Here is a 22,220-nt window from a genome sequence, read left to right as displayed (position 1 = left end):
CTCCAAACCAGGATTGTAGATTACTATCTCAAACCGGTTTGCAATCCTGTACGGAGAGCGAGATCAAGGCAGATCGGATGTAGTGGTTTGCCCTAAAGAGAAGTGTCTAATTCTATCACACTATGCAAAAGGAAGAGTCCTCAAGAACGTGGTTTGCTCAGATAGCACCAAACTATAATTTGGCACTAAAACAGTTATAGTCTGCCCTTCATCTAGGGATGTCAGCCTCCAGGTGGAACCTGGGGACCCCCCCAGAATTACAGTTCCTCTCTAAACTACAGAGGACAGTTCCTCTGAAGAAAGTGAATGTTTTAGAGGATGGGCTCCATGGCATTGTACCCCATTGGGTCCCTCCCCCTCCCCAGGCACCACCCCCACATCTCCAGGCATCTCCCAATCTGGTCTGGCAGCCCTACCTCCCTGGACTTGGCAACCCTATCTTTCTTGTAAAATTGGGATAGCTAGCAAGTAACCTAGGGTATTTCTACATGGAGACTTGGCCTTAGCTTCCAAATTGAAGCATTTTTTTCCAAGAATCTACATGTTGTCATGTTGTAATTGTCTTATTTCCAGGCTTTCCCCATCCTGAAAACTCTGTTTCCCAGTGCTGAATCTCTTCAATCTTTATTAGAAAAAGTGCAGTCCGAGCATGCCATCTGGAAGAAATGGTATGCATTTTCCTGCCAGAAATGCCCCATCTAGGTTTCTTGCCAACAACCCCTAGCAACCCCATGTATCAGGGACATGCTACCACACGACATTTTCAGGGCCTTAAAAAGAACACAGATTATTTTTGCTCAATAATGTGATAATGATAGTCTGACACCAATGAATTTCATTTTCATTTTTATTTAGAACCAGAAAGAGTGCTAAAGTGCTAAAGAGCCACCAACTAAAAAAACGAATAGTAGCATTCAAACAGTGAAGCAACAATGGTGTAATGAAGTAGTCCCCATGGGCAGTCTTACTACGGTCTCCCTAGCCCTGACTCCTTGCAGGTAGCTTTTCACCAGTGAGCCCCTTATGAGCCCAATTTTTTTAAAAAAACCTTTCTACCAATTGAAGTAATTTTCCTTGATTCATATTTGCAGTTTTGTTGTTGTTTTTTTTACTTTCAAACTACATTTTCTGGAGAAATTTCTTCTTCCTCCCTTTTTTATTTTCAGTTTCTTAAAAAATAGTTTTAGCCTTTATAACCACAAGCAAGTCAGTAGGCAGTCATGCCTAGAAACATGGGGGGGGGGGGGACACGGAATTAGGGTTACTCTCCACTGGCAATTCCTGGGATCATTTCAGGGGCTGACCCTGAGGAGGGGGAGCATCATGAATGTAATGAGTCACTTCTAGTTGAGTGTTCAGAAGCAATGGCAATGTTCTAGGACACTGGTGGCGAACCTTTGGCACTCCAGATGTTATGGACTACAATTCCCATCAGCCCCTGCTAGCATGGCCAATTGACTTGTAGTCCGGAATTGTAGTCCTGGGAATTGTAGTCCTGGGAATTGTAGTCCTTAACATCTGGAGTGCCAAAGGTTCGCCACCACAGTTCTAGGAGCCCCACTTCATCTCTATTGGAAATACCATAGACCAGGGGTAGGGAACCTGCGGCTCTCCAGATGTTCAGGAACTACAATTCCCATCAGCCTCTGTCAGCATGGCCAATTGGCCATGCTGGTAGGGGCTGATGGGAATTGTAGTTCCTGAACATCTGGAGAGCTCTGGAGATTCTACATACTGAGGGAAATTCCCGGAGTATAACATGCACTGTGATGTAAATTCTTAGGCTCAACTGGAAATGTCACCATGCTGTTTGCAACAATGCCCCCTTCACCTTGAAAGAGATAGCCATTAAGGCCACAGCTGCTTAGCTGTATCCAGAGTAGCCAAGCATTTTTTGAAGTGTCCCACTGCATTCTCCAAGAGCATGCCAATATGAAGTCAATATGGGTGTTTCTTTGCCACACATGTACCCCCTTGCAGCAGAGGAATGCTCAGAAATCCTCTCCACCCATGAAGGAGAATTCCCGAGGGGTGTGGGGGAGGAATTCACTGACCAATCAATCATTCTCAAATAGCTTGACCAATCCTTTCAACCCCCCCTCCCGTTTCTCCATGTATCAGACAAAGAAACCAAAAGTTAAAGGATATGATTGGCATGATAATGACATCTGTGTATATGTCACTATAGAGTTGTTACCTTATAACATATGCATGAAGAATTAAAATGTTAGAGGTGGCAGCTCCTGGCAGCCAATGCAAAGTCCCTGAGGGGTACGTGTGGGACTGGGAGGGAAATATTTTCACAAAAACACACCCGAAAGTCTGCAGGGACCCTTCCTCTCCCAGTGTGAAAGATCCACTGGCAACCATTGCATTGCAGTCTCAGCAGTGATGGGAACAGCGCAGAGAATCCTGCTGGGTGGAGTAACCCTAGTTACTATGTTGCTTATACCTTACCTTCTCTGCTCAAGCTTATCCTGCTGGGCCCTGGCTCTTCTGTTTACTAACAGTGTACAGCTGAAACAGAGAACTCACAACTTACTTCAGAGGCTTCTGTTAATCCATCCACCTAACCCTCCCCCTTCTCCTTGGTTTACTATATAATAGCCTCTTCCAACTCGTGATAGTAGAGCGGCCTCTGGGTGACCCTGGATTAATGTAAATATTTGGCTTTCATTGGAAGGAAATGTGACATACATTTCTGATGGAAGCTATCCAGAGGCTGCAGACTTGGGAGCCAAGCTTCTGAGGAAGCAGACTCAGTGGTGGTCTCAACAACAAATTTTATTGTAGATAGATTCAGAATTCTCATCCCCACTTACTCATTCCTTCGCATTGGTAAAATATATTGTTCAGGATACAGTAATTTGCCATATCATGCTTAAGTAGCTGCATTTTTATGACAGACAAATCCTGGCCACATGAAGGATATTGCAGGGTTCTTTGCCAAGCCTCCCAGTCATCAAAGAACAGAGATAACATCTCTCTCTTATCATTTCTAGTGTTGGGAAAATTGAGGGGGCATTCCCATGAACAAAGACTATTGGTGTTCAGCATTTCTGTAGAGATTATTCAAGAAGTGTATTACTTTAGTGCTACCTAAATACTCTTTGAGGGATTCCATCCAAACAGCATCTTTTCTTATGCCAAAACTGGAAAAGCCATTAAAAATAGTAAAAAACAAACAAACCCTCAAGAGTTTGATACTAGCAACAACATTGGTTCTGCAGTAGCAATGCTAGCAACCCAATAATCCAGCATGGTCCTTAAATGACTTGTGATTGCCAAGCATGCTAATTCAGTCTCTGACTCTAGAAAGTACCCACTAGAGTTTTCTCCACAAGGAGAATCACGTGCAGAGAGGTCATAGGAGGTCCGCTGAGTTCTGGTTCCACATAAGAGTGCTGCTATAAATCCATCACACTCAAATGTCTCCAATTAGTATCTGGGTTTAAATCCCTACTTTGCCATAAAGCTTGCTGGGATGTTTCTCGGCCTAACCTTCCTCAAGCCCTTTCCGCCCAGCAAATCTACAGCGGGTTGCAGTTGGGATAAAGTGACCTGCTTTCCTGTTTTCGCGTTCGCATGCATCCGTGCAGGCAGTGATTGGAGCTCACGGAAACAAGGTTGCTGTTGCGCCTTTGCAAGGAAGTGTGTCTATTTTTTTATTTACCTCCCACTGATGCGAAACTATGCAGGCAAGCACAAATGAACCTCACAGCCATGCTGTCCCACGATACGACCCTTTGCACCTCCATGGCTATGCAGATGTAAGCCGGGAAATTTTTTAAAAAAAGGAAAACGCAGCCGGATAAAGCACCTCCTGCCTGGCCATTTGCTCACTAGCTCACAAGCAGCTGCAACCTGGGATTTTAAAAAAGACTCGCAGATAGTGCGATTAAAAAAAAAACAGTTTGGGGAAAATACTACGGGGCAGACTCGCTTTAGGGGCGGGATCTGTGCAAAGTCCCCCCCCCCAAATGTTTTTTTCCCATCCTTAACCTGTGTTTATTGGCCCATGTGGAAGGGGCCTTGAGAGTTGCTGGGAGATAAAACGGAGATGGGGAAAACTATGCCTGCCACCCTCAATTTCTTGAAAGAAAGGAGGGGTAAGATACACAAAGTGCAAGATGCTAAGCAAGGAACACATATGGGTATTTATTTTATTACATTATTATCCTACCCTTCCTCCAAAGAGCTCAGAGTAGTGAACAGGATCTCTCCCTGTTTCCATTTTTCCCTCACAACAACATTATGTGGAAGGTCAGGCAGAGACAGAGAGATTGGGTGCTTCAGTTAGTTTCCTGGCACATACAGATTTGAATCTTGGTCTCCCCAGTCCAAGGTTGACACTCTAACTTCTACACTATGCTGCGCAGTTGGCAAATTGTTTCAGTAGCACATGGCCTTAATTTTAACGGTATCATTAGAATTAGTTTTTCTCCTTAGGGAGATTGGGTTATTTAGTTCTTTATAGCATGGAATGGTAGTGACTCCTCTGCCCCCCAATACATGGAAGGAATAAGCCTTTGTCACAGGACAACAATCTTCACACTAAAACCAGCCCTCAACAAAATGTGCAGCGAAGGCACAAATGTACATCTTTTTTTTAAAAAAAGCACAGAGCGGGGGTGGGGGGTGGTGGGGGAGGGGGAATACTCAGCCAGTATTCAGCAACAGTCCCCTGCCTTGCCTTGTGCAGTAGCCTGGAATCAGCCCTTCATTTTCCACTGCAAGCAGAGACTTTTAAAACTGTTTATTTGACAGGGCCTGAGCTGTATAACAGTGGCAGTAAAAAAACCTTGGGATTGAAGCCCCAAATAAGGGATTATATTCTTAATAACAACATGTAATTTAACAATTGTTTAAATTCTTCAGAAGCTATGTAATCTCCCACTGCGCAGGTATATTAACATAGCCATTTTATTTAAAGTAGTGCCAAAGGCCAATCTTAGGATGACTTCAGCAAACAGGAGTAGGCCAACCCACCCCAGGGATTTCAGGGGAAGAGAGTTAAGAACAAGCTTAACCTGGTTAATACCTACAGGAGTAACTAAGGCGATTAAAAATTTGGCACTTTTATTATTATTTTGCACAATATGGCAAAAACAAAAATTGGCACTTTACAGCAATTAATGGTGGACAGTTGGCAGGAGCCGCTCTCCACAACTGTCAAGACTTCCTGATGCATTTGATGTTTCAGAGCACTTGAGACAGTCAAGATTTTGCCCTCTCCCCACCCCCACCCCTGCTCTAAGAAGCATAATGAGTCTGATTCTATCTTGTGTTCCTCTAAGGTGAAGATTACAGGTTCCTTTTCTACTAGCAATTTTGTTTAACAATGCAAATGAAATATGGTCTGGGGGCAAGCAAGGCAGAAAGGTGAGTCCAGCAGGAATGCTCACCCTGAGGCAACAAGACTAGTGCTCCCTACATCCCTGCTCAGCCTTCCTTCTGATGGCGAGGCAAGTATTTGCATGCATAAGATGCTCTGAACTCTGATGATTGCCCTTAACTTGGGAGGGTGGATTTATATGTGCATCCATAGTGAGATGGATCAAAAGTTTATTTATATATGACATTTTCTTCTCTCCCTTCCTCCAAGGAGCTCAAGGCAGCATACATAATTCTCTCCCTTCTTCCATTTCATCCTCACCACAACTTTCTGAGGTAAATCAGACTAAGAGTGACTGACTCAAAGCTTCATAGCAGGTACGGTGGCTCCACGCCAGCAGGCTAGCTGATGAGGGAGCAGAAGAGGCTGAAGCTGACCCAGCAGGGAGGAAGACCATGATGCCAGACAGTCAAATATCAGGACAGGACAGGAGCAGAGGTGGGATTCAAATAATTTAACAACTGATTGTTTACAAGCACCATTTTAACAACCAGTTCTGCCGAAGTGGTGTGAACCTGCTGAATCCCACCACTGGACAGGAGGGTCATTGGCCAAGCATAGAAATATGGCCATAGGCTCCTGAACCCTTGCAATGCACTGAGCGGGACTGGATTGTTTTGCTGTGGCCTATCAACCGCAGGCAGCTTCAGCTTGGATGTGGCTGTGGGGAGGAGAGAATGGCAAAGGAGAAGGGAACATGAAAGGCAGGAGTGGGCCATCTGAAGAAATCATAGGGGAAGCTTGTAGGATACAAGAAGTGGCAAGCTCTGGGGCAGTACGAAGAAGGAGGTGGACAGAGAGACAGAAGGTTTGCCCGGAGTTATAGGAAGAAATTAGGATCAGAGAGGAAAAAGTGTACTGGTGTACAAAAGGCTGAAATAAAAGTTTGAAGTTCATTTAAAGGACTAGTATCTCTTTTTGTATGCTGCCAGAGGTCATCACATCACTAGGGTGGGTATGTGAACCATGCTCTTCCCATTCCCGGTCCAACATCTAACCTCTATATTGTTAGAGCTGAGTGAAAGTGCACTTGTGTCTTGCTTCTCTGCCCCCAATTATAATAAATAGTTATCTTAAAAAGCATGTTCGTTATCAGTACTTGTTGCTGGTGTGAACCAATATTGATTTAAAGTTACTTTTTTGCACATCTCTTATTTGGAATAATTTCTCTCTCTTTTTAACATGATGGGCTAACTTGCAGAAGGGGCCAAGCCTAAAATATATAGGGTACAGTTTCAGCATCTATGTTGCTCACATGACCTGAATCTGTGCATGTTGCATTTGGGCACCATAAAATGTTATTCTGCCATATGGGCTGTCAGCAACATGGCAAATGGGGCAGAAATGCTGGCTGGGCAGTGAAGCTAAGGAATACTCTCACTGTGCCCCCCTTCCTACCTGGGACCAAACTGGAGGTGGAGACTTCAAAATCTGTGTTGATAATGCCATGACACCATGGCATCACACAATACTTTCCTAAATCTTCATGTTTTTTTTTTCAACATTATGATGTTATTTCTGCTTCTGAAACCAGAAGTGATGTCATGGCATAGCTAACACTTTTTTGTTGTTGTTCCCATTTTCTTCCTCTGGCTATACAAGGTGGCAAGAAGAATATAGGTGATTGGATTGAGATTGCCCATCACAATAGACAACTGTGATTCCCATCATATTTAGGCATGAGTATTGTCCAGTCTTGCTCACTGTCTCTCTCATGATCCTTACTGCAGAATAACTGGTTATGTGGACAGTAGTGGCAACAGGAGTTGGAAGTCTGCTGGAACAGTCATGGATAAAAGAGCTTCACTGTGCAAAAACAGCTCCATATAGGAATTATTCCCAATGAGAGATGTTCAAAAAAGTAACTTTTAATCGATATTGGTTGAAACCAGCAGCAAGTACTGATAACAAGCATACACTTTATTATAACGAAAACTCTTTATGCCAGCTTATGACATTTCAGTCTGCAGGTTTCTGGCTCAGATCTTTGTTTCAAATTAAACTCTCACCTATATACAGAAAAGTATATGTTGTGTTTTAAGTATGCATTAAACAGCTGCACTGTTAAAAGAGAGTAAACTCCTTATGTATAAACTCTGAAAAGAAATATATGCCAGAAAAAAATCCCAGAAACATTTAATGTGCAAGCATTCAAAAAGCCACAATAGACTAACAAAAGGTGGACCAGACATGGGAAGGATCCTCCTTCTCTTCTTTTTCTGTTATCAACAGGATATAAAAGCTGGAAGTTTCTGCCCCTTGTGAAGCCTCCTTTTCCTTGACAGAATAAGCAAACAGGTCTTAGCCTGCTGCCTGGAGGGAAATGGATTTGTTATGGAAGGAGCGCCCGGCACTAAAACAACAAACAGAAGAATGGCCATGTTTGTTTTTCCATGTACTGGAGGTGAGGGTGCAGCCATCAGAGGCTTCCCATCATATCCTCTCCAACTGATAGAGGAGCTCAGACAGAAATACTTACAAACAGAAAAAGAATAAGTGCAATGAAAGGTAATATTAATTGATCTTCCCATACAGGGGACTGTCCTCATCCAATCCATATAGGAGTTAATAATTTATGTATGAACTCAAACAAAGATGTTTTCAAATTCACAATCTTCTTTCTTTATTAAGCATATACTTCATATAATAGTTGTATAAAAACATATTGAATACACCTGGCTCAAATACAGGATAAGACATTAACAGGTATCCTCTTTGTCACTCAAAAGCACATTTATTGTCATAAGCTATTCAACCTCTTAGGCTGTGCGTCACAAACTCTTTTTAAAATTAAAACATCTAATTTGTTACCTTTCTTTAATAAAGCAAAGCAGCCATCAAACAAAAATGGGATTATCCCAACAACTGCATCAAAATTCAAAATACCATATCACATAGTAACATTCAGTTCAGTTCTTAAATCTCTCTGGAACATCATCATCTCACACCTTTCCCCCCAAACCTGCAAAGATTAGCTGGTAGGTAAACCATTCCGGGAGAGATCTCTATAGTCAGGTAGCTGCCACATATGCCTGCCAGCTCAGGGTTGGGAAATACCTGGAGATTTTACGGTGAAACCTGGGGAGGAGAGGATTTGAGAAGATGAGGACTCTCAAGGTACAATGCCACAGAGTCCACCCTCTAAAGCACCCACCCTCCAAATGCTGGCATCTGGAGATGAGTTATAATACCAGGAGATCTTTAGTCACCACCTGGAGTCTATTAATCCAAAAAAGTCTGCACCAAATGGCTATTCTGGAAGGATATCAATTCACCCCTCCTTACAATACCTTCTAATGTATTCCAATTGCTGGAAAATCTGTTTGCTATGTCACCAAAGTAAATATATAAAAAACCAATTATTCACAAGGCTTTTTAAAAACAAAATTGTTCCGTACATCCATTTTTTTCTTTGTTATACCTTATAGTCTGCTTATTTCTCATTCACAGTTCTCTCAATATGAGTTCACAAATCATTCTGTTTGTGTACATGAAAGTCTCATAATGAAAAGGAATTTAATGAATCAAACCAGTGAATTTTCATCGTTCTTATCATCAAACAGCTGAAACTTATTTGGCATCACATAAGAGTAAAAAGCACACGTGGGAGGCAGAGACAGGTCCCTCCACTGAAAACACAAGAAGGACGTAGGAGTGAAACTGTCCTTTGCTGTTCCAGTGTGTAACAGGACTTCTTCTGGGCACAATTATCTTTGTGGGTAAATGATGTAACAATATGCAACTATTTTGTATTTTTATAGGGGATGTGATCATAAGAGAAAGAGTCGTCATAGATACTGTTCATACAAAGTTATGGACTCTTGCAAGTGTGCTTCTATACCTTTAATTTTTTTTTCATTTTGTTTTAGAACAGATGATGATGATGAGTGTCTATTTTATGTTGCACAAGTCTTGAGCTATTCAGAAGTTTTGACGAGATCAAACCTAACCAGAGGTTGACTAGCCCAACTTAATATTTTAGGATGCATCTAAACACAACAATATGAAGCCATTTGGCCATTTTTGTGTTTGCTTTACAATTTTTTGTTTATAGTAAGAGACTTCCATGTACATAATGAACAAACAGTATGATTTATGAACTCGTATTGAGAAAATGATGAATGAGCAATAGCAGACTATAAGGCATGTATAAGAAGCTGAGGTAAAATTTTAATGCACATTACAATTTTGTTACTAAATTGTGAACAATTGTTTTATTATAGTCACTTTGGTGACAGAGAATACAGATTTTCCAGCAGTTGAAAGATATTGTAAAGAGGGGTGGATTGGTATTCCACCAGAATAGCCATTTGGTGCAGACTTTATCGAATTAATTGTCTCCAGGTGTACCTATCCCCTTGTGTAATTAGGAATGGTGGACCACTGGTAGGCTGGCAAACCCACCACCACTTCATGATATTTCTGAAGGAAACTAAATGGGATCTTTTGAACACTGAATTCCCCTAAGTGCACAGAAATAAATAGTGAGATCGGAGTCTAAATGCAAAAGGAGTACAATGGGGAAAGAATGCAGAACTTCTATCCACAGGTTACCTTCATCAGTTGGGCTTCAGCTGAGAAAAAAGCGGTGGGGGAGAAGAACTGTGAGGAAGGTAGTCAAGAAGATTCTTGCACTCCCTCCTCACATACACCTTCTGCTGTTGAATGCATCCATCCAGGCAGCCCTGTTTTAAGACTGTGCGTAGAACAGCCTTGTCACAGGTATTCTGTGAGTTAGCCATTGAGCACAGCCTGAGAGCAATTGAGCCCAGCCTAGGTTGCCAGGTCTTGGTTGAGAAATATCTGGAGACTTTGGAGGTGGAGCCTGAAGGGAACATGGTTTGGGGAGGGGAGGAACCTCAGTAGGGGATAATGCCATACATTTCACCCTCCAAAGCAGCCATTTTCTCCAGAGGAACTGATCTGTGTTGTCTGGAGACCAGTTCTAATAGTGGGAGTACTGCGGACCCCGCCTGGAGGTTGGCAACCCTTGCAAAGCCTCTTCTGCAACTTTTATCTTTCGAAAGTCTCCTGCGCCATATGACAATTTAAATTTTAACAGCAAATAATAAGGAACTATGTACAATTAAGATAAATTGTACCATCAAGCTGCAATTTATGTGATTGTTTAAAATTATGATGATTGGTTTAGAGCGGATGTTAAGCTGCAGATAGGACGGATGGGACCAATCCTACAGAAAGTTCTGTACTGAACAAAGCCAGTTTCTGCCCCAATCATTTACAGATATGTTCATCTCAATAACCTCTGGTTAAACCCACAGAGCTGCTGCCAACATACTCCAGGAGTAGTGGGGGTAGGCATGGCTAGAAAGGGAAAAACACAGGCCTGTTGCGTAAGAGTGTCTCCTTCCCCCTTATACTCCTCCCTGGTCTGAGTGAACTCCAGGTTGGCCTAGATTTCAGATATCAAATGCAATTGACTGTAAGCACATCTGTTCCCAGGAGCAACATAGGCGATTTCTTTCTCATGCACAGATCAAGCATACAATGCTCATGCTGTCACTCATGCACACAAAAGTCTTCTCTGTTATATAAGCCCTGAGGCCAAAGGCTGAGAGAGAACAAAAATCTATCTGTTGCCAACTGTACAAGCATCTCCTTCTGTCTGGACTCAACTGGCTCAAAATATGGTTCTCTTTTCCTTCCTCTTGTGTGAGGTTCCGCCCAACAGCTTTTTCCTGCCATCATATGAATGCTATATGAAAATTATGGGGTCTTTGCAGATTGTTTATAAGGAACAGCTTTCTGCGTTTCTTTCCAACAAATCCCAGGACTCCTCTTAATGCCCTGAAATACCATGTCATAAGTAAGATGTCAGTGTGTCTGAACATCTGCACTGTGCTCCTCTCTCATGGCAGAGCCATAAGCCCAGAAAGTACCTGTGGTGGGAGAACCAGGTCTTATCAGCAGACTCAGCATGTCTCGTTGAAAGCAAGCACACTCTTAACTTAAGATTAATTATTGCCAAACAATCCCGAACTGTAAAAATGACCAATTCAGAGCACTAGGCAGTCTGCAGAGGGGGATGGCGTTTGTGAGTGTGTTTTCTGCAAGATGCAGGCTCTGAAAGCATCCTGCTTATACATATTTGTAGAGAGTGCTGATAAAGGCATGATTATCAGTATGAATCTGTATTCTCCTATGATTGAAGCAGCTTGAAGTCTCCTTTTATCCCCACATCCTTTTTAAGACTGTGAGAGGCCCAAAGGGTGACCGCAGAAGTATAGCTGGGAAAGAGTGCGCCCAATGAACACTCTGTGTTTTCTGCCCCCACCCCCACCCCGCAGCGCCCTGCCCCCCCTTTACCTTAGTGCAGGTTGGAGAAGTGGCCTGTTCCCCTCAGGCTGAAAACAGCCTGGTGAGAACTACACTTCCCATGAGACCCTGGAGCTCGCAAGGTCTCCTGGGAAGTGTAGTTCCCATCAAGATGTTTTCAGCCTGAAGGGAACAGGCCGCTTCTCCAGCTTGCACTGTTTCACAAAAGTAAGTGTGTGTGTGTGTGGGGGGGGGGACACTGCGCAGGGGGGATTTTCCACCCCTCCCCAGGCACGTGCCTGGTGCAATGCAAACACCCCGACCCCCTGGTAGCTCTGCCTCTGGGTGACCGTACATTTAACTTCTCTTCCTTCACACTGAATTAATGTAACTCCCTGCCCCCTGAAGTTAGATTATGGAATAAAATACAGATTGTAACATTATTTATTAAGAGTTTGAGCAGAACCAGTAAGTATTTCTTGTTGTTACTGGGTGCAATTTATCTGTTTAAAACATTTATACCCTCCCTTCCCCCAGGGCTCAAGTAGGGGTGATGGCTCCATTGCCCTGACCTCCAACCAGGTCATTGTCCAAGATACTGGTCGACCTGGAAGTGTCTGAAATGAAGAGAGGTATTAATGGTTCCCTTTTTTGTAACTGAGAATGCTACTGTTTGAACATTCTTGATTGTGGGGACAGCACCCATGCATGTACATTATCTTTACATATAGGCAACATGCCCACGAGACAGTAGTTGCACAGCAACGTGCTCTAGAGAGCCCACCACCCCCTAGCCCATTTTAAACAGGGTTTGGATTTCAGAATAGAACAACATTTCACTTACCTGTAACTGTTGTTCATAGAGTGGTCCTCTGTGCAGGCACACATGGGTCTGTGCATGCTCAGGCCTGCCACGGAGGTTAGCCAGCTTCTCTTAAATAACTTGTTAGAACTGACCTGAGAACTCTCTCCCCCTCCCCTGACCAAGAGGAGGGAAGATTTCTCACCTAAATTGTCATGGATATATGAGGGTGTAGAGCCGTGGTGGCGAACCTTTGGCACTCCAGATGTTATGGACTACAATTCCCATCAGCCCCTGCCAGCATGGCCAATTGTAGGGGCTGATGGGAATTGTAGTCCATAACATCTGGAGTGCCAAAGGTTCGCCACCACTGGCGTAGAGAATCCTCCAGTTCTTCTGTCGCTGCTGTGGGCATGTTCCAACATATGCATGAGGAGATCACAGGTCAGTCCATAATGGGGGAGGCTGGAGGGTATGTGTGCTTGCACAGAAGACTCTAAGAACAACAGGTAAGTGCAACCTTGTTCTTCTTACTTATGGCCTTCTGTGCAGACTCACATGGGAGAGTAGCAAGCAAGACCACAAAGACAAGAGGTGGGGTGTAAGTGTTACAAATGAAACACTCTGCTCAAAAAAGCAGCTAGGTAAGTAAAACTGTTTATTGCCATGCTCTTCTAAACAGTGATTTTAAAACTGCTATCCCCAACACAGATTCTCTTCTGGAATCAACATCCACAGCATAGTTCTGCACAAAAGTTGAGGAAGACAACCACATTGCAGTCTGGCAAATGTTGTGGAGGTCCACTCTTGCAACAAAGCCTGGGCTCTTGTGGAATGGGCCCTAATCCTGATTGGGCAATCTATCTCTGACAAACTGTATGCTTTCAAAATAATTTTACACACCCAATGGAACAGTGTCAGCATAGAAACTCCTTTCTATTTACGAGCCCCAGAAAAGGCAATAAACAAATTATTATCGTGCCTGAATGACCTTGTTCTTTCCAAATAAAAAAGCAGCACCTTGTGAAGTACTTACACTCCAGAGAGTGTAGTGCCCTTTCTGCATTCATTGTTGAGTTTGGGAAGAATGCAGGAAGGACTATGTCCTCTGAAAGGTGGAAGGGATATCCGCTTTAGTAAGTATTCAAAACTAGGACACAACACTATCTTACCTGCATAGAACTTCAAAAACAGGGGCTCGCTCAAAAGAGCCTGAAGGTCCCTTATCCTCCTGAGGTGATGGCAACCAGGAAAACTGTCTTGTATGAAAGCACTGCCAAATCACAGGAAACTAGGGGCTCAAAGAGCTCACCCATAAGTTTAGATAACACCAGGGATAAACTCCACTGGAGAATGGGAGATTTCACTTGTGGGTATAAATTGTTCAAACCCTTGAAAAATCTGCCACAAAAACGGTTAGCAAACAGGAAAAGGAGTCTATTCCAAAATGGAAAGCAAATATGACTGCACTTTCAGATATGAATTTGCCAGTCCACAATTTTTTAATGTCACTAAGTACTCAAATATCAAAATCATTTTACATGTAATAGGATTAACTTTCCTTTCTTGTGCCCAACCAATGAACCTTCTTCATTTGGCTTAATATGATCTACGGGTAGATGATTTGCATTATTATAAGAGAACCTCTTTGACCCTTAGGGAGCTCGAGTTCATTATAGAATCAGCCAGGCTTCCAGGCAGAGGGAAGGTATATTGTGGTACATCACAGTGTTTATTAGGAGTAAATCCTCATGTGGGAGTCCAGCTTGTGCAGAGTTGGCAGCCAGGAAGGGGCGATCAAAACGCAGGATGTTTTGTCCACCTGGATCTTGGCAATGGTTCTGGGACATAGAGGGAACTGCGGGGGGAGGGGGGGTGCGGGGGCATATATTTCACACAAATTGAAAGGCATCCCCTTTGGACCTATCCCCGCTTGTGAGCAATATTGACAGCATTTCTTGTTGTGGGGAGAAGTGAGCAAAGCCCCACACAGTGTTGAACACTGGGTCTCGATTGGACTGGTTTCACGACCATTCCTGTTGTATTTGCAAGTCCTGATTGAGTAAATCTGCCAGGGAATTTTCCTGCCCTGCTCTGTGCACTCCCAGAAGAGAAACCCTGGAGTCTTTCGCCCAGGGACGTAGGTATAGATTTTTTAGGGGGGGGGGTTCGGGGGTGGGGCCACACCCCACCTGCCCCTAGCATGGCCATGCCTCCCCAAGGCCATGCCTCCCCAAGCCCCGCCCCCGACCTAGTGCTTATAAAAGCAGCTCTCCAAGGCCGGGGACGGCAGACTCCCCCACCCCGCCCTGCCCCTCCCCTGGCCCCCACCAGCTGGGCTCCCAGCCAGCAGCTGGCAGTTCCTTCTGCCCTCCCCTCTGGGCAGAGGCATAGAGGGAAAATGGAGCCTGGTGCAAAATCTGAGTTTTGTGCCCCCATCCCTGAGCAGCTGCTGTGATGCTGGAATCCACCCCCAAACAGCATCACTTTCAATGGTGTTTAAACTAGAGAGCCCAAATCCTCCTTTTTTTTAGAAAGTCCCACACCTTTGGGGCAAGGGGAGAATCTGGGATCTCCCAGTTAAACAACATTGAGAATGTGATGCTGGGCCTGGAGGATTATCCCCCACCCTGAAACAGCATCACTTTCAATGTGGCGTAGTGGTTAAGAGCAGGTGCATTCTAATCTGGAGGAACCGGGTTTGATTCCCTGCTCTGCCGCTTGAGCTGTGGAGGCTTATCTGGGGAATTCAAATTAGCCTGTGCACTCCCACACACACCAGCTAGGTGACCTTGGGCTAGTCACAGCTTCTCGGAGCTCTCTCAGCCCCACCCATAAGAACATAAGAACATAAGAACAAGCCAGCTGGATCAGACCAAAGTCCATCTAGTCCAGCTCTCTGCTACTCGCAGTGGCCCACCAAGTGCCTTTGGGAGCTCACATACCAGCAGCGTTGAAGGTGTTTAACGCTAAGGTGGCCCAGCACCTTTTGTATGGTATCCCCATCTGGATCCAAGCATGGCACCAGAAATTGGAAAGCATCCAATCCAATTTCCTTTATAAGATCTTTGGCACCCCGCATTGTGTCCCCTATGGTGTTCTTTGTTTGGAATCAGGGCAACATTTATTAGAAACAAGGGCATGGGTTGTAACTTTTAAGTTTTGGCTGCGTCTTTGTTTTTGCACTGACCCCTAACAGTTTGTCCCAAGTTAGAAATCGAGAGAGCTTCAGCTTTTCGAAATGGTGGCTACATATTGAAAAAAAGATCTTTTTCCTTGGGCTCTCTCTTGGGAGGCCCTACAAATGCCTTCACCGCCTCCCACGAGATTTACCATCGCTAAAGTCTAGATTATTTGATCAAGAGTACCACTTTCTCCTGAGCAAAGCACAAAGCTCTTGCTCTCCAATAGTCTTTGGGATTATCCCTCAGAAAACTAGCCCTGCTATATATCTGCAAATAACTTATTAATTACAATAGGCAGATGGGTCATGACCAGGAGCAAGGTGTAACTCTTTTCCGTCAGCACATCTTCAAGCTCGATTCTCTGGTATTCCACCAAGATGAGCTGTAAAGCTGTCAATTCTGTCCTGATACAACTGTAACACTTTTCTCATGTTATTCTGCCTCCATTGTTCAAGGAGTACAACAACATCAGAACCAATTTGAGAACTGTAAGTTACCAACAGGATTTATATGCCCTCTGATAAAATTAAAAAAATGGCTAAGCTTCTAAATAGCTCTAGTGTGGAAATATCTGAAGCTGTTGCTATGTTTTTGCTCGGTGTACTGCAAGTTGAGCAATAATGATCTTTTTATTGTATTTGAAATTCTTGGCACTGGTTTTATGCCTAATAAAGGTTTTTTTAAAAAAATAAATAAAAAAAAATGTAGGATGTGAACGCAATGGCCTTCTGCGGCTGTTGCTCCCGATCACCTGGTCTGTTAAGGCATTTGCAATCTCAGATCAAAGAGGATCAAGATTGGTAGCCATAAATCAACTTCTCCATAAATCTGTCCAAGCCCCTTTTAAAGCTATCCAGGTTAGTGGCCATCAACACCTCCTGTGGCAGCATATTCCAAACACCAATCACATGTTGCGTGAAGAAGTGTTTCCTTTTATTAGTCCTAATTCTTCCCCCCAGCATTTTCAATGAATGCCCCCTGGTTCTAGTATTGTGAGAAAGAGAGAAAAATTTCTCTCTGTCAACATTTTCTACCCCATGCATAATTTTGTAGACTTCAATCATATCCCCCCTCAGCCGCCTCCTCTCCAAACTAAAGAGTCCCAAACGGCTGCAGCCTCTCCTCGCCAGGTGAAGGTGCTCCAGTCCCTCAAATCCATCCTTGTTATGCCCTTCTCTGCGCCCTTTCTATCTCATCAATATCCTTTTTTTTGAGATGCGGCGTCCGGAACTGGACACACAGTACCTCCAAGTCGCGGTCGGCATCCACTTCTTTTATATAAGGGCATGACAATCTTTGCAGTTTTATTATCGAATTCCTTTTTCTAATGATCCCCAGCATAGAGTTTGCCTTTTTCATGAAGCTGCCATGCATTGAGTTTAGACATTCCATGGAACTATCAACTTAAGACAGCCTAAATCCCTTTCCTGGTCTGTGACTGATAGCACTGACCCCTGTAAGCTGTGTATGTGAAGTTTGGATTTTTTTGTCCCTATGTGCATCACTTGCTACATTTTGCTACATTGAACTGCATTTGCGGCACTTTCTGAGCCCACTCACCTAATTTATCAAGGGTCCCAGCTTGGGAGCTTCTTCGCAATCCTTTGTGGTTCTCTACCACCCTGCCACATAATTTGGTATCATCTGCAAACTTGGCCACCACAGCTACTCCACCCCCCTACTTCCAGGTCATTTCATGAATAGGTTAAAGAGCACTGGTCCCCAAAATTTGGATCCTTGGGGGACACCACTTTCCCTACATCTCTCCATTGTGAGAACTTCCCATTTACACCCACTCTTTGTTTCCCCTGTTTCTCAACCAGTTTTTTAATCCATAGGAGGACTTCCCCTCTTATTCCCTTCATTGCTGAAGGTTTTCTCTCAACAGTCTCTGGTGAGAGGAAACTTTGTCAAAAGCCTTTTGGAAACCAAGTAGACAATGTCCACCGGGTTCACCCCTGTCCATTCACATGCCTGTTTACACCCTCTCAAAGAACTCTAGTAAGTTTCCAGGTAAGACAGGATTTGGTTCTCCTCTGCAAAGCCATGCTGGAAAGCTCTCCTTTCTCCAGCAGGTCTCTTGCTTTTCTACATGTTTTATAATTTTATCTTTAATGATAGATTCTACTAATTTACCAGGAACAGATGTCAAACTGACTGGCCTGTAATTTCCCGGGTCCCCCCTAGATCCTTTCTTAAAGAATGGTGTGACATTGGCCATCTTCCAGTCTTCAGGGATGGAGCCTGATTTCAGGGATAAGTTGCATATTAAAGTGAGAAGATCAGCAATTTCATGCTTGAGCTCTTTAAGAACTCTTGGGTGAATGCAATCTGGGCCAGGGGATTTGGTAGCATTTAGTATATCAATGGCTGCCAGAACTTCTTCCCACCTCACAGGGTGTTTGTTGTGAGGGGGGAAGGGCAAGGAGATTGTAAGCTCCTTTGAGTCTCCTACAGGAGAGAAAGGGGGGATATAAATCCAAATTATTCTTCTTCTTCTAAACTGAGGACCTCAGATTCTCCCTTTAAATCCATGCAGAAGGGGGTGGATTTAAAAGGAGAATCTGGGGAAATTTAGGGGGTGCCTGCTGTCAGGGGTGCAGTTATTAAGCTAGCAGCACCAAACTTTTAGGGTATCTTTAGGAGTCTCTCCTAATGATACCACCCAGGTTTGGTGAAGTTTGGTTCAGGGGGTCCAAAGTTATGGACCCTCAAAGGTGTAGCCCCATCTTCTATTAGCTCCCATTGGAAACAATGGAGGATGGGGGCACCCCCTTTGGGAGTCTATAACTTTGGACCCCCTGAACCAAATCTCACCAAACCTGGGTAGTATCATCAGGAGATTCCCCCAAACAATCCCTGAAAGTTTGGTGCTGCTAGCCTAAACAATGTACCCTCTGCAGGCCAAAAACAAAAAAACACTAAAAATGTTTTTAAAACCCACAAACGGGTGGACGAGCTTCAGACTTGAATGGGGGTTGTACCCGAGAACCTCCCCTTACCTACGTCCTTGCTTTCGCCCAAAGCCACAATATCCAGTTTTCATTGCACAAGTGGACTGGGCCTGTCCACAAGTTATGACTACTTGGGTTGTAAAAGGAGCAGTGATTTATGAGACCTTGGGATAGTTTTTTTAAAAAAATTCTCTCAGCCCCATCTACTTCACAAGGTGTCTGTTGTCGGGAGAGGAAGGGAAAGGATTTGTAAACCCCTTTGAGTCTCCTCACAGTTGAGTAAAGCGAGATATAAATCCAAACTCTTCTTCTACTTATCTGTGCAGGGGAGTGTGCACACACATTCCCATTTTTCATTGCAAGATGGGAAGACCGTTGTTTGATGTGTGGGTAAGATAGGTGCAGATATGCATCTGCATTAGGCTTAGTTGATGATACTTTGGCATGTACACACTGAAGATACTCTGTATGGGCCTCTTCTCCAGAGGCAAAAGAAAAGAGGGTTTTATTCTGGAAATCGACAAAGCCTCTGCCTAATTTATATCTCTAGTAATAATGAATTATGAATGGAGAAAAGCTTCTACTTAATTCATAAAAGAAGTAAAGCCCCAGCCTAATTGGTGACCTCAGAAGGACTTTATCCCTATTCATAAAACCCTCTGCTTATTACGTGATTCAGGCAAATGTATCACTGCTTTCATGAAACAGACTGAAATGCTGCTTAAAATATGCAGTTTCACAAATGAGGTCAACCCCTTACCAACTTCCTGAATGAACCAATATTCTGCTGGTTTCACTGCTTAAACAATTTTTGCTGTATACAGTTGACACCAATAGTAGCATTTTCAAAAAAAGAATTAGTGAGTCTTTATAAAGTTCAAGAGATTTCCCCCTTTCCTGTCTTCAATAACAGAACATAAAGATTTGTACAAAGTCCAGTAGCAAGGAAAGGCTGAGATGTTGTGTGTTTGTGTGTTCAGGCCTCCACTGCATCACAGAGAGGAGGCCGACCTGTCTCATTTTCCCATTGGCAACAGAATTTGGACTCTGTCAGGAGGGTGGGATGTGATCACCTGGGGGTCAGACTTCAAACTGCAGTCAAACTGCAGATGGTGAGAAGACTGGTTTTTAAAAAGCATGCCCCACAGTGTGTGTGGGTGAAATATAGGGCTATTTTGAGTGGGCAAATGGCAAGAAGTGAAAGAATTAAGCAACACCCACCCCCCACCCCCGCTTCTTTTTTCTGTTCTTTATTTAAACTTCCTAAGGCTGATTTTCATTCAAACAGACTAAACTCTTGGAAAAAGACAGACTTGCAATTACATATCACATCTAGTTTTGCTTGTAGTGAGACAATCTGGAAAAGGGGCATATAAAACATGGGTGGGAGAATCTACTGGCAGCCGAAAGCACCGGGGGGGGGGGGGGTTTACACTTCATCTCCTGTGACTCAATGAGATCATAACTATTCCCAACTGAAATTAAGTATGTTTCCTTCTCACAGAACCTCTGAAAATCCTTCTGGTATTTCAAGAACTGAATTCCATAAAGCTTTCCAGATGGTTATGCCAGATTTTTTAAAAGTCTTTCTTCAAATGAGCATCTGGCACTACAGTTTCCCATTCTGAATTTCAGAATTAGAGACTAATTACACATAACACACAAATGTAACAAACCCCCCAACAACTAAGGAAATAGTGTTGGAAAATAGCAATTTGGAGCACAGAAACAGCCAGGGAAGTGCTGAACCATTTTCCTGCCTCTTAGGTTTCTGCTGCAAGGAAACACAGCTCAACCAGGGCTGTTTTTGCACGGCAAAATTGCACCAGGGTAGAACCAGGCTCTCACGTACCGGTTCAATTTTGCCATGGTTTGTACCTGCGCACGGATCCCTGCTTCTGCCCCTGTAATGCTCCAGTTGTTTCCGCACAAGCCAGGGATTTTTTCATTTGCCCTGCGATCTGTTCCATGCATGCGCGGACAACCTCCATTTCCCACATTCTGATTGGCTGCTGGTTGTGTCACATACATGGCATCATTCTCCCCCATTCCCACAAAGAGAGAGAAACTGTGGATAAAGAAAGAAAAGGGGGAAGGACGAAGAGAAGAGGAATGAATAGCAACATGCCTTTTCCAGGCAGGATAGGAGGAAAGCGTGTGAGCGGGGGGCGGCAGTGGCTGCTCCTGTAGACTCCTCCTTGCCACATTCCTGCAAGGAGGAGATACTATTCCCCACACACGGGAGAGATGGCATTCCATCTCCATTACAGGGGGACATGGCACTCATCCACCATTGCAAGGAGGTATGGCATCCCCTCCCCCATGAGGAAGAAAATGGCATTCCTCCTTTAAGGGAGACATGGTATTCCCCTACCTTTGCAAGGTGAGGTGGCAATTCCCCTTGGAGAGGGAAATAGCATTTCTTCCCTGGAATGGAGAGATGGAATTCCCTCTGTAGTTGAGAGATGACATTCTCCCTCCCCTTGAAAGGGGGGATATATTTGTTCACCCACAAGAAGATGGCATTCCCCCACTCATCCCTTCCTCTTAATAAGAAAGTGGCCCTGGGGATTTTTTCCACTTTACCAGCGAAACCTGACCTCCCCACGGAAATAACTTTTCCCGCCCCAGTACTGCCTCCTCTCTAAGGAGTCAAGCCACAGCTGCAGATCTTGCAATGGGCTGAGGAGCATGTCATCCCCTGCCCAGGGACGGGCTAGGTCCTTTGGCTTCGAGCCGGTTTCTGTGACTTATGGTTTTGTGAAAACGTGGGACAGTCCTGTTTAAAAACAGGGCATGCTTTCTAAGATGTAGGCACCTGGCCTGGCTGGGAGCGACGAAGGAGGAGGGGAGGAGGGCCGCTGTCCCGGCCTTGGCTGGCCCCTTCCCTGCTCCAGCATCAGGAAAGGAAGATGGAAGTGCAGGGCTGGTCAGGTGCACTGCCAACAGAGGGGCGCCCAGCATGGCTGGGAGTGACGGAGGAGGAGGGAGGAATGGAAAGGGTTGGGCAAGCCAGAAATTCGGCAAGGGGAGCACAAGGTAAAATACGCTAGTCTCTGCCCTGGGTTCCCCTGCCCCCCCCCCCCCCCCCATGGTGTTTCTTGCAGGCCAGCAAGTGGGGTTTACATTACAGGAGGATATGGAAAAGCACCATCTTGCTAGTGATTTTTTGAAAGTTATGGAGAAAAAAGAGAACTTAATATCAACCCGTGGCCAACGCCGGGGCAGTCCTGCTTCACTTCCAGAAGCCATGCGGAATTCTTGACTGCATAAGATATTTCCCGTGGTCACGCCGGTTCAATTTTGACATGCAAAAATGGCCCAGGAGTAATTGCAGTAGGAAAGCAATTGTTGGGGTTCAGTGACATTTTCACACTGTGTGTGATTTGGCCCTTATTCTATCTTCTGGGCCACCGGGGATGGAAAGGCCTCAGAACTTATATTAAACCTTGATGTCCAGCTGTTGAATCCCCCCAAGTTGGGGAGTGAACAAGGAAGCAACCTGAGAATCCAAAGGTAAGATGGGGAGGCTGAAGCAGCTTAATAGGAGAAACATCATTTCAGAGCTCCATTGTGCCTCTGCAGTGTACTGGCCTGAAGTGGATGAG

General features: G+C 44.3%; 1 protein-coding gene across 3 annotated transcripts in view; it reads right to left on the bottom strand.

Moving 5' to 3' along the window:
- Nucleotides 1–22,220, bottom strand: part of RAD51B (RAD51 paralog B) — a 401,339-nt gene that overhangs the window by 11,542 nt on the left and 367,577 nt on the right. The window contains exon 12 of one of the 3 annotated variants that reach the window (XM_048485433.1): nt 7,533–8,473. The exons of the other annotated variants lie outside the window; for them this stretch is intronic. Within the exon in view, the coding sequence (XP_048341390.1) occupies nt 8,462–8,473 (12 nt within the window). The 3' untranslated portion in view covers nt 7,533–8,461. Of the gene's footprint in view, nt 1–7,532; nt 8,474–22,220 lie in introns of those variants that run through there. 3 annotated transcript variants of the gene reach the window in all.

Source organism: Sphaerodactylus townsendi, linkage group LG02, assembly GCF_021028975.2.
Source record: "Sphaerodactylus townsendi isolate TG3544 linkage group LG02, MPM_Stown_v2.3, whole genome shotgun sequence".
Taxonomy (NCBI): domain Eukaryota; kingdom Metazoa; phylum Chordata; class Lepidosauria; order Squamata; family Sphaerodactylidae; genus Sphaerodactylus; species Sphaerodactylus townsendi.
The sequence above is the reverse complement of the archived record's forward strand: the minus strand, read 5'-3'. Positions and strand labels throughout refer to the sequence as shown.